Source organism: Stegostoma tigrinum, chromosome 29 (genome assembly GCF_030684315.1).
Source record: "Stegostoma tigrinum isolate sSteTig4 chromosome 29, sSteTig4.hap1, whole genome shotgun sequence".
NCBI classification, from domain to species: domain Eukaryota; kingdom Metazoa; phylum Chordata; class Chondrichthyes; order Orectolobiformes; family Stegostomatidae; genus Stegostoma; species Stegostoma tigrinum.
The window spans coordinates 20,553,848-20,566,817 of NC_081382.1; the positions used below are offsets into that span (position 1 = coordinate 20,553,848).

Genomic DNA, 12,970 nt, shown 5'->3' on the forward strand with positions numbered 1-12,970 from the left:
CCTGCAGCACCCTATCCAAGCACACCAGGTCGTGACCTTGTTAGACTTGTTTACTGGCTGCTGTAGCTGTTCTGGTATTTTCTGGCTACTGTCATTTACCTCACAGCTCATGCTATAATCACGTGCTCCTACCTTTGTGGTAAAACCAAAGTTGTTGCAGTGCTTTGGATAAGTCCATGCTACTTATGATCACATGCATCTCTGAACTAGCAGCTGGCTGGCACACAATCATCAGCAACCCAGAAAGTGTGTGTTTTCTAATTTCAATTAAGGATAATTACCATGAAAGGCATTGAAGAGTATACGGAAGAGAGTTAGCACTGGCCCACAGTCCTGTTTAACTCCTTTTGTGACAGGGAATTGGTCAGAAGAATGACCATCATCCAGGACATGTACAAGAATGTCACAATTAAACACTTAATTCATTGTGACAATTTTCTCACATTAGTTCAATTTTTGTGTTATTTGTCAAAGTCCTTAGTCACGTTAGCGAACAAGGTATAGAGGTCCATGTTGTGTTCTCGATAGCTTCCATGGAGCTGTCTAACAGCTGATACCAAATCGGTGGATCTTCAACCTTTACTGACACAGCACTGACACTGACAGGTTCTGGTTAAGATGGTGCACTATACAGTTAAGAACAGCTTTGAAAAAGATTTTGTCAGCTGTGCAGAAGAGTGACATTCTTCTGAGATTTCACAGATTTGGCAAGTTCCTTTTCACTTGTGCAGGTGGAAAGTGAAGATGTCTTTGTATTGTCACAAGATGTTTCCTTATTCCCTTATTCAGACTGAAAGAGTTCACTGAGGCTCTTGATCGAGACCTTCGGTCTTTTAAAACTCAGGTGTGATAGCATTAGTTCTTGGAGCTTTCAGCCATATAGGAGCTTGAGCTTGATTGCTTTCATTTTTTCTCATTGTGGGAACAAAAGAGCAGTTGATGTCAGCACATTGATTGTTTCTTCATTAGCTGATTGAGAATGTGGTTAACGTTCTCTGTTCACCTTTTCAGAATTTGATCTTTTTTCTGTAAGCAGTGTTAACTTGTTGACACCTGAGAATATTTTTCTTTATCCTTTAGAGATGAGGATGTTGCTGGCAAGGCCAGCATTGGTTGCCTGTCCTTAAGTGCCCTTGAACTGAATGACTTGGTAGACTACTTCAGACGGCAGAAAAAGTCCTCCATGTTGCTGAAAGTCTGGAGTTACATGTAAACCAGACCAGTCAAAGATGAACCAGATTCATAGTGAACCAGAATGATTTTAATAACAATTATTGACTACATGTTGGTCGTCATTCATGAGATCAGGTTTATATTCCATATTTATTAATTGAATTTAAATTCCACCAGCTGCTGTGGTGGGGTTTAAATATGTGGACAGTGTGTTAACCTGGGCAACTGGATTACTTGATATTCACAGAATGCTACAATTTGATGAGGTAGCAGTAGACTGGGGCCAACAGACAGATTTCCAATCATTATGAAATCTCTTGTGGTCTGGAGATGGGTGAAGGTAGTCTGTTTCTTGATTCCCAGATATGGGGATGCTCCTCGTGAACTCCATTATAAATACACAACTGATTTTCTTGCAACCTTGTTAGCCTGCATGAGAAACTACTGTGTATGTTTCAGAAAGCATTGTGCTTGCACAGTGATCATTTGTCACTGTGATTAATTCCTTTAGATGCAGTAGTTTCTGCATGACCACATTTGTTCCATTTGAAATAATCTTGATGCTCGTGAGAAGTACAGCCTAGGGTCCCTGAAGCGTATGCACTCATTAATAGCCTCCCTCACACCCACTGGCACACAAATGCACACTTTATTTGGTTAAATCTCAGCAAAGGAACTGGAATTTTCTGGACCAACCCATTTAGCCTATTAGTTCATCTACCTGGTTAGGTCATGTGGGAAATAGTTTTGGGATGGAAATAGAAAAGACATCTTAAATAATAAGACTCAAAATACTATCAATGGACTTTACCAAGTTTGAAGGAACAAACAGTTTTAAAAATGAAGAGAAAAGAATCTTGAAGTGTATATTGGTCCTGCTACTGCTTACACAGTCCCATTAGTGTTTGTAAATGGAGGAGTGGTGGACGAATTAAATTTGGAGGACATACGAGAGATCTGCTACTTCTGTTATAGTTAGTGAATACTGCAGAAGTGATAGCAAGTGATGTCGAGTGAAGGAAACACCTGTTCAAACAATGAGAATTATACACAAATAACACGACAATGCCTTCTATCAGAAGCTGTCTCATTTCTGCAAACTTCAAGAAAATTGATTTGCATCTAGATAAATCAGACATTCGTTTCCAGAATTGATTGCAGAAACCAGCAGAGGTCAATTTCACAAGCTTTGACTGTGCAAGTATGTTGTCTGATATCTCAGCTTTGGATAGAGCAATTGCTTTTTGTTTGCACTCTTAATAAGAGAGGATTAGACAAACTGCATTACAACAGCTTCAGTTAAGTTTTTTTTTACTCACCCATTTCCTCATTATGCCATTATTGTAGCATCCACTATGAACACTCCTATATCTGGTCTAAATAACAGGACCAGGATAGAAAAGAATTAAGGTATATAAAATAAGACTGTATCAATGGAAAACAAACAGGCGTCCTTCTACCAGAGTCTGTGAAACCATATCTTTCTTTCTAAAATGAATACATAAGCACTGCTGAGAAGATTATGGTTAATTAAGGACACTTGGCAGAAACCATACTTCCAAACACACATCATTAGAATTCTCAGAACTGTCTATATTGAAGCGATTCCATAACCTTATTTTCCAAATGATATGCGACTAGCAGCATAAGACATTTGTCCGTTAAAGTTAGGTTTTCGGATAACTGCCAAAGCATCACCATGCTTAGAAACTTTGCATCCATCCTCTGTTCCAGGGAAGGAGAATTCTGGCAACCTCACGGCAGTTAATGCTGTTTGCAGTGATGCATATCTGCATTCTGTCTGCTGAGATTAAGCTCTGGTATAATAAGGCTCATCATTTGATTGGCAGGAAATGGCAGTATTATCACTAGATTATTAATCCAGTGATGACGATAATGTTCTGGTGACTTGGGTTTAAACCCTGCTATGGCAGATGGTGGAATTTAGATTCAATAAGAAAAATTAATCTTATCAATTAATAAGAGTTGAATGATGACCATGGAATCATTATTGATTACCGTAAGAACTCATCTTCTCTTATGACCTTTAGGGAAGGAACTCTGTTGTCTGGTCTGGTCTACATGTGATTCCAGACCCACAGCAATATTAACTGCCCTCTGAAATGATGTACCAAGAAACTCAGTGTGTCATCTGCTAGAAAAGGAATAAGAATGAAAATAGAAGAATCACTTAACAACGACGTAGGAGCCGGAAACGTTAATGGCCAAAAATAACTGCTGAGCTCTGTGTAGTCCTTCTTACTAGTGTCTGGGGGCGTACCAGTAGCCACCTTCCATGGATATGTCTTGCCCACTGCAGAACTACCGGAGCTGGCAGCACAGTGGTATACATTTGGGAAGGAGTTGCCGTGGAACTCTTTTGGCATTGATAATGGAAGCCGTGGTATCAAGTCAGTTGTGGGCACAGGCATTTCCTGCTGATTAACACATACAGTCCTCCCTGGGTTAATGGATCAGTGAAGTTGAACAAAGCTTAGAGGAAGCACTGGGTGCATTAAGGACGTAGAGTGTACTCTGGATGAGGGACTTGCATTTCCGAGACAGAGTGGCACGGCAGCAACACTATTGATCGAGTTGGTTGAGCCTTAAACAGTGTAGCCACTAAACTGGGTCTGTGGCTGGTGATGAAGGAAAACATACTTCATCTCATTGTAACCTTTCTGTCTGCCTTAGATATATCTGCCTGTTACTGTATTGGTATGAGTAACCACCGCACAGTCCTTGTGGAGCTGACATCCTGTCTTAATATTGAGAACACATAGTGCCAGAAAACAATCTGTGTTAAATGGGACTGTACAGACTAAATCTAAACAGATTTAAATGAGAGTCTAATGTTCAGCCAACTGGAAGTCTGAACAAACTTCCTTCAGATCTATCAAGCCAAGTCTGAGCATCCATGGGGCACTGTCGGCCATCAGAAGCAGCAGAATCATGCTCCAGCACAACCTGCAACTTCAAAACCTGGAATATCCCACTCAACCATTACCAAAAACCCAAGGGATCAACCCATGTTCAATGAAGAGTTCAGGAAGGCATGCCAGGAGCAGCACCAGGCATAAATGAGGTGGCAACTTGGTAAAGCTACAAAAGCAGGACTACTTGATCTGACTGATCAGATCTAAGCTATGCAATCTTGTCACATCTAGTTGCCACGGAAGATTGAGCTTTGCAAATATGCCCATCCTTAATTATGGGGGAGCCCAGCACATTGGTGCAAAAGATAAAGCTGAAGCATTCACAACAATCTTCAGCCAGAAGTGCTGAATGGATGATCCATCCCAGCTTCCTCCAGACATCCCAAGCATTACAGATGCCAAACCAGTCAATTTGATTCACTTCATATAATATCAATAAATGGTCAGAGGCAATGGATGCTGTAAAGTCTATATGGGTCTTGACAATAGTACTAAACACTTGTGTTCCAGGTCCTGCTGCACCCCCAGCCAAGCTTTTCCAGTCCAGTTAGAACACTGGCATCTGTCTGACAATGGGGAAAATTGCTCAGATATGTCCTTTTGCACAAACAGCAGGACAAATCCAACTCAGCTGCTCCTTCAGTGTTGCTGGGTCAAAGTCCTGGACTTCCCTCCCTAATGGCATTGTCGATACATCTACACCACATGGACGTCAACAGCTGAAGAAGGGAGTTCATTACCACTTATGTAAGGGCAACTTGGGGTGAGAAATAAATGCTGGACCAGCCAGCAATGCTAATGTCCCAACTCACATAGTACTATCATATCCATAGTACCCCTACAGTGTGGAAACAGGCTATTCAGCCCAACAAGTCCACACTGACCTTCAAACGAAGACCTTACCCAAACCCGCATTTCCCATGTTAACCATCTAACCTACACATCCCGAGACACTGCGGGCAATTTAGCATGGCTAACCCACCTAACCTGCACATTTTTGGACTGTGGGAGAAGACTGGAGCACATCAGGCAGAAATCCACGCAGACATGGTGCTAACCATCGAACAACTATGCCATCCCACATATCACAGTACAGAATAAGAACTCTGAAAGCGTGACTTCATTGCTATTATCATTCACCAGAGTAGTGCAGAACAAACTAGTCAAGTCCGCAGAAAGGTTGTGGCAGCTGTGTCTTGGAGGATCTTAAGCTGACAAAGAACCCTTCATTTGGAGGGAAGAGCAAAGGAGAGCCAGTACTCAGCAACCACTTGATCAGCAGGAAGTAGGAAAAGAGGAGGCCTTGAAATCTGAAAGAAACATTAAATAGTATCTTAAACATCAAAATGAATATAAAATGTGGCTTATTCTGGGAATCTAAAATCAGAAGCAGTAATTTTGGAAAATTTTGCACAGCAGGTGCAGGGAGAGGATCAGTAACTTTTTGTCAGAACCAGAAATTTAAGAGTTTTAAAGGGAGTACAAATCTGGCCCAAATGGGGCCAAGAAAAAATTGTGGAGTAGAAGATAAGAGTGTTTGCAAAAGTGATGATAATGCAAGGCAAAAGAAGGTGATAAAACACAAAAGATAGGTCCACAGGAGGTATAAGTGGTTACAGCAGAATGGCTGAGGAAGGGAAATATGGGAAATCTGTCAAAAACCCGATGACTTCTCTAGTCCAGAATGTGTTGGGCGAAAACCAGGAAGGCTTGTTTTGGCAGCTATAACTACGACAGAATGGTTTTTTTGATGTTCATTTATATATATTTATAATATTTATATTATGCACATGATTTTGCTTTAAATCAGAATTTTATGTTTCTACAAGTGCCTGTGTTGACTCAATTTTTATTTTTTAAAATCAGAAATCTCACAGCAGTTTGAGTTTAGAGGCATACTCAACTGAGCAGAAGAGGAAAGTTTGCCAATGTTTACTGGAGAACATTGTCAAGCAGAAGCAAGAACAAAGATCCACAGTAACTGAAACAACGAGTAAGGTAAGTCTTTTTCACCGAGGTGCAATACAATTTTGCTAAAAGCTTATTTTACTTTTTTCCTCTTGTTCACATTCTTAGACCTGCCCATTAATGGATAAGAGAGAAGCTAAGTTTTCACTTCCAGCCAGACAATTTTGCAAGAAATGTGAACAACAAAATATAGGATAAGAGCACCGTAACCAAAAGACTCGCAATGATATAAAAGGCTACCCCATCACTAAGTTTATTTTTATAATTTACCAATTCTATGTCAATGAAGACCTCTTAAATGTACCTTGAATATTTGTCTTTGTTTCCTGCCTGCAGGTATACCTTGTATTGCCATATTTTGGGCTTAGCTTAAAATTTAAAAACCCAGATGAAAAAAAATGTAAAATATTGCCTTTTGAAACATTTTTTGTAAATAAAGCTTCAATTAAATTATAAGTGTACTTCCGATATGAAGAAGGTCTGTTCAGAGGCTGCATTGAAAATGTAGAGACACAGCCTAACCTGACTCTGGAGGGCGGAAAGCTGTGGTGCAGTGCTCAGGAACTCTCCCGGCTTCACTCCAGCATTTGATTATTTCTGATTTTGGAGTTGCACTATAATGTTTGCATTGGTGCTGTCTTACAAGAGCAGTAAAAAAAAAAATTGTCAACATTAGTTTCATTACGGGATGGATCAGGACCCTAACTTTGCATGCGTAACTCAACTGAAGTAGTCATAAAATAGCCAGAGGAAGTGGTGGAGGCTACTGCAATTACAACATTCAAAAGGCATCTGGGTGGAGGTATGAATAAGAAGGGTTTATAGGAATATGGGCCAAATGCTGGCGATTGGGTATTATTGTGGGTATCTGGTCAGCATGGGCGAGTTGGACTGAAGAGTCTGTTTCCATTCTGTACATCTCAATGACTCTTTGTTCAAATAATTATTTGCAATTTGTGTTGACTTTTGAAAGGTGAAAGACTGTGTATTCAAGATAAACACAGAGTGGGGTGAATTTCACCACCTCTCAAAGTGGGAAGGGAAGCCGAGGCAATGGTAAAATCACAGAAAGCCATGGCAGATCAATATACTGCTGACAACAAAGTGTGAAGCTGGATGAACACAGCAGGCCAAGCAGCATCTCGGGAGCACAAAAGCTGATGTTTCAGGCCTAGACCCTTCATCAGAGAGGGGGATGGATGAGGGTTCTGGAATAAATAGGGAGAGAGGGGAAGGCAGACAGAAGATGGAGAGAAAAGAAAATAGGTGGAGAGGAGAGTATAGGTGGGGAGGTAGGGATGGGGATAGGTCAGTCCAGGGAAAACAGACAGGTCAAGGAGGCGGGATGAGGTTAGTACGTAGGAGATGGAGGTGCGGCTTGAGGTGGGAGGAAGGGATGGGTGAGAGGAAGAACAGGTTAGGGAGGCAGAGACAGGCTGGACTTGTTTTGGGATGCAGTGGGGGGAGGGGAAGAGCTGGGCTGGTTGTGTGATGCAGTGGGGGGAGGGGACGAACTGGGCTGGTTTTGGGATGCGGTGGGGGGAGGGGAAGAGCTGGGCTGGTTGTGTGATGCAGTGGGGGGAGGGGACGAACTGGGCTGGTTTTGGGATGCGGTGGGGGAAGGGGAGATTTTGAAGCTGGTGAAGTCCACATTGATACCATTGGGCTGCAGGGTTCCCAAGTGGAATATGAGTTGCTGTTCCTGCAACCTTCGGGTGGCATCATTGTGGCACTGCAGGAGGCCCATGATGGACATGTCATCTTAAAGAATGGGAGGGGGAGTTGAAATGGTTCGCGACTGGGAGGTGCAGTTGTTTATTGCGAACTGAGCGGAGGTGTTCTGCAAAGCGGTCCCCAAGCCTCCGCTTGGTTTCCTCAATGTAGAGGAAGCCACACTGGGTACAATGGATACAGTATACCACAATGGCAGATGTGCAGGTGAACCTCTGCTTAATATGGAAAGTCCTCTTGGGGCCTGGGATAGGAGTGAGGGAGGAGGTGTGGGGGCAAGTGTAGCATTTCCTGTGGTTGCAGGGGAAGGTGCCGGGTGTGGTGGGGTTGGAGGGCAGTGTGGAGCGAACAAGGGAGTCACGGAGAGAGTGGTCTCTCTGGAAAGCAGACAAGGGTGGGGATGGAAAAATGTCTTGGGTGGTGGGGTCGGATTGTAGATGGCGGAAGTGTCGGAGGATGATGCATTGTATCCGGAGGTTGGTGGGGTGGTACATGAGAACGAGGGGGATCCTCTTTGGGCGGTTGTGGTGGGGGTTGGGTGTGAGGGATGTGTTGCAGGAAATGCAGGAGACGCAGTCAATGGCGTTCTCGACCACTGTGGGGAGAAAGTTGCGGTCCTTGAAGAACTTGGACATCTGGGATGTGCTGGAGTGGAATGCCTCATCGTGGGAGCAGATGCGCTGGAGGCAGAGGAATTTGGAATAGGGGAAGGAATTTTTGCAGGAGGGTGGGTGGGAGGAGGTGTATTCTAGGTAGCTGTGGGAGTCGGTGGGCTTGAAATGGACATCAGTTACAAGCTGGTTGCCTGAGATGGAGACTGAGGGGTCCATGAAGGTGAGGGATGTGCTGGAGATGGCCCAGGTGAACTGAAGGTTGGGGTGGAAGGTGTTGAAGTGGATGAACTGTTTGAGCTCCTCTGGGGAGCAAGAGGCGGCGCCGATACAGTCATCCATGTAACGGAGGAAGAGGTGGAGTTTGGGCCTGTGTAGGTGCGGAAGAGGGACTGTTCCACGTAACCTACAAAGAGGCAGGCATAGCTGGGGCCCATGTGGGTGCCCATGGCCACCCCCTTTGTCTGTGTAGGAAGTGGACTTCACCAGCTTCAAAATCTCCCCTACCCCCACCGCATCCCAAAACCAGCCCAGTTCGTTCCCTCCCCCCACTGCATCCCAAAACCAGCCCAGCCTGTCTCTGCCTCCCTAACCTGTTCTTCCTCTCACCCATCCCTTCCTCCCACCCCAAGCTGCACCTCCATTTCCTACCTACTAACCTCGTCCCACCTCCTTGACTTGTCCGTCTTCCCTGGACTGACCTATCCCCTCCCTACCTCCCCACCTGTACTCTCCTCTCCACCTATCTTCTTTTCTCTCCATCTTCGGTCCACCTCCCCCTCTTTCCCTATTTATTCCAGAACCCTCACCCCATCCCCCTCTCTGATGAAGGGTCTAGGCCCAAAACGTCAGCTTTTGTGCTCCTGAGGTGCTGCTTGGTCTGCTGTGTTCATCCAGCTTCACACTTTGTTATCTTGGATTCTCCAGCATCTGCAGTTCCCATTATTACTGCTGGCAACAGCCCAGTTTGCAAACTATTGTACTGATTTTAAAGAAATAGTCTTACTCCCACTTCAGCAAAACAGATTCAAAGGAAAACACCTGTTTGCTTTGCTTTCAGACACATCTATTTGCATTGAACAGAATGATATAATTCTCAAGGTGCTCTTGACCAGTGAAAAACAGCATTATTCTATTAGGCTGTCAACATAGCTAAGATGTTCAGGATTCCTGTTATTAGTTTTGTGAAGTCTGTCTTCCATTGTAATAAATTGATACATTTTAGGGCAAGATGAACACTGATAAATGCATTTTTGTGGTTTAGTGAAGTAATGCTGAATCAGAGCTGAACTAATGTTCATTAGCCTGGTTCACTGGAGTGAAGGATCATAATTTAAATGGTTTCAGTTGACCTGTGTTTGCTTGGAAGTTGATTTCTGCAAATATATGTTAACATTATTTATGAAAACCCCAACAACCAAGGTCATAATGATTTTACTTGCAAGTTGAGTAATTAATTGCTGACCGTGCCTTTTCCCAATAATTCTTGGAAATTTAAATCCCATTTTTGATATTATTTTACTTCAACAGCTGTCATGTACATTTAAAATCTTAACTAGCTATACCTCTGTCCATCATTGTTAAAAAGATAGTAGTTTGCAGACATAATGCTGAAGTCAGTAGGAATTTCATAAAGGTTAACAAAAGGAAAACTCAACCTGGAACGAGGAAACTATTCTACATTCAATCCTCTTTGCATGAGAAACCTAGACAATAGCAATATATGGAAGAATGTGGAGGCATTTGAAATGTGGTTGCAGAGACATATCCTTAAAATTCCATATACAGACCATAAAATAACTGAAAAGCAAAGATAATTCTAAAAATGATGTCCAGAAAGAAGTGTCAGTATTTTAGCCATTTGATCAGAGTTCAAAAGCCACAGAATTTTTTTTTGAGGACAAAATGGAAGGCAGCCAAAAGAGGGGTGAACACGGTGTAGTTGCTTGACGGACATTACATTGGTTGCAGATGAGCTACATTGAATGCCTGAAGATGTCATGAGGGAGACTTTTTTCACTGAAGCATACAAGGTTGAGGAGTGACCTTACACAGGTTTATAAAATAATGAGGGGTATGGATAAGGTGAATGGCAGGTATCTTTTCCCTGAGATGGAGGCATTTCAAGACCAGGAGCACATTTTTAAGGTAAGAGGAGAAAGATTTTTTTTTTTTAAAAAGGCAATTTTCTTTAACACAGAGAGTGATTCATGTATGAATGAAATTCCAGAGGAAGTGGTGGATGTGAATACAGTTAGTGTTTAAAAGACATTTAGATAAGTACATGAATAAGAAATGTTTGGAGGGATATGGGTCAAATGCAAGCAGGTGGGACTGGTTTAATTTGGGATTATGGTCAGCATGCACTGGTTGAACCAAATGGCCTGGTTCTGTGCTGATTTTAACATACCTTAACAGCAAATTTCCTGACAGAAGCACCTTTCAACAGTTACTACTCCAAGAATATCTTGTTGTCCATGTGCATACACTTAACAGACTTCAAATGAGATGAACAATTAAAATACAGTAAACTGTTTGTTTAGATTGGAGATGTGTTGTGGACTCGGAAGAAATTTGCCAGCTATTTTTGAATATTAATTGTAAGTTACACCACTTGGAGTTAATGCAGGGAGGCTACCTTGTACAAGCCTATAAAATCTAAAAATTACAAGTTGTGCTTAAAACAAAAGGAAGTGTGCAAGATAATTGAATGTTTTCGGCTCTGTGTTTTCCATGTATATCCATACCATGAACAGAACTACTATTTTAGATTTTGCTTAATTGCTTGAATTATAAGTTGATATCTGTATTGATATTGCTGTGGCTAGATTTTTACAGTGTAAAGAACACAGTGTTTCGAGTACATATATCCAGTTGTAATGGGATCCATAGTTTTAATGTTTATATTTTTGGGACTGACCCTAATTTAGCCATCCCAGATTTGAAGAAAACTTTGATTTGAAACTGAGATTGTAAACCAAAATTTTTGGGGACACTATAACTGGTTGAAATTGTATAAATAGAACAGTGCAACTATGAGATTTTAAATGGTAACAGGCAGGCTGAGGAATACAGAGATTGTAGCTTCTGGATACAATTGGGCAATTAAGCAGTTGCTGAGGTGTTTTTTTGTTAATCAAAGGTAATATTGATGGATTTGTGTAATCCAGACCACCAAAAATAGATTTGAGTATATTCTGTAATTATATGTCACTTTTAGTGAAGGTTATTCCTGAGGATCGTGTGTTCGTTGTGTACTACTGTCAGCTGGAGATCTAGCTAAATTCTAAAAGAAGGGGAGATTAAATTCTTCATGAATGTGGCAAAATTTTGGAAGACATCATGGAGAAGACTGATGACCTATATGCTGCAGTTGTGAATGGACCGCAGAGCCATATCATATGATGTGTCTAGACTTTGGTTGCCATTTAATGTGTAATATATACTTCAAGTTGATTGTGTTTTGCCTGTTGATTATGTTTATCCTGGGTCTTAGATATGAGTGACTACTCAAGATGTCTAGTGTTTATTTTTTGATTCTTATATGATGTTTCTTTTGCTTTACACCATGGAATCTTGCGGCTTCATTCCTTCAGTAAATAGCTGGGATTTTGCATTTCACCTTATTGTTTCAAAACGAAATGGGTTCATGGTCTCAAAAGATCAAATTACAGTAAGAAATGAATTGCTGTCAAAATGTCTTAGTCATGTGTTTCACATTTTGTATATATGTGTATACCACTGTCGAACATAACCCAGATGCCTCTTATTCTGCAGTTAGTATTTGGAATAAGTTTTGTTATTGTGGTTCATAAGTAACCTGTCTTATCTCATGCTCTGGATTCACATCAGATGTGAGATTTAGAACCTATGTCTGCATACTTGATTACTTGAATTCTGCAGCAATCCATCTGAATTAGCAGAAGTTTGAGGAAAACAACAGAAATGGAGCTTTCTTTTTGATTTTTAATCACCCTACAAGCCAAGTGACAACATTCTGTAAGGTAGAAGTTTCTGCCTCCACATCTGAAACAGGATCTGGTGGTTTAGCAGGAGCAGTTTATTTACTGAGTGAGTAGAACCGTATCAATTTCCACAAGGGCATGTCTGTTCTTTCTTAGTCCAGGTAAAGTAAGTAACCAGCACCCCTTAAGAATTTATTCTTTGCTACCAATTAGCCTCTAGGGTCAGGAGTTGATAGTGCTTTTTCTTGGTGCTTCGACACGTATACGTTTCTGATGGACATGAATGGATAAATGCCAGAAATGCAGATGAAATGACGCTGGTGCCTTCTTCACATATATATACTAATGCAGTGTCTTTCCACTGATCTTGCAAACACTACTGGGCATCATGAGGTATGATGTCAGTATATTGCCTAAATTATAACCCAAAGATTTTGAGCTTTTTTACTCAACAGAATCGCATGAAGAAGATATGAAGTTCATAGACATATAAATATATGTTCAAAAATCCCTTAAAGGCAGAATGACAAACATTAACAAGCCAAACTTTGCATATTTGAAGTGAACATTTGATTTCAATCAAACC

General features: G+C 41.5%; 1 protein-coding gene across 6 annotated transcripts in view; it reads left to right on the top strand.

Moving 5' to 3' along the window:
- rgs3a (regulator of G protein signaling 3a) overlaps nucleotides 1–12,970 on the top strand; it is a 243,603-nt gene that overhangs the window by 151,633 nt on the left and 79,000 nt on the right. For all 6 annotated transcript variants that reach the window (XM_059638197.1, XM_059638191.1, XM_059638192.1 and 3 more), the window contains one exon: nucleotides 5,976–6,107. In XM_059638197.1, the coding sequence (XP_059494180.1) occupies nucleotides 5,976–6,107 (132 nt within the window). The remainder of the gene's footprint in view (nucleotides 1–5,975; nucleotides 6,108–12,970) is intronic.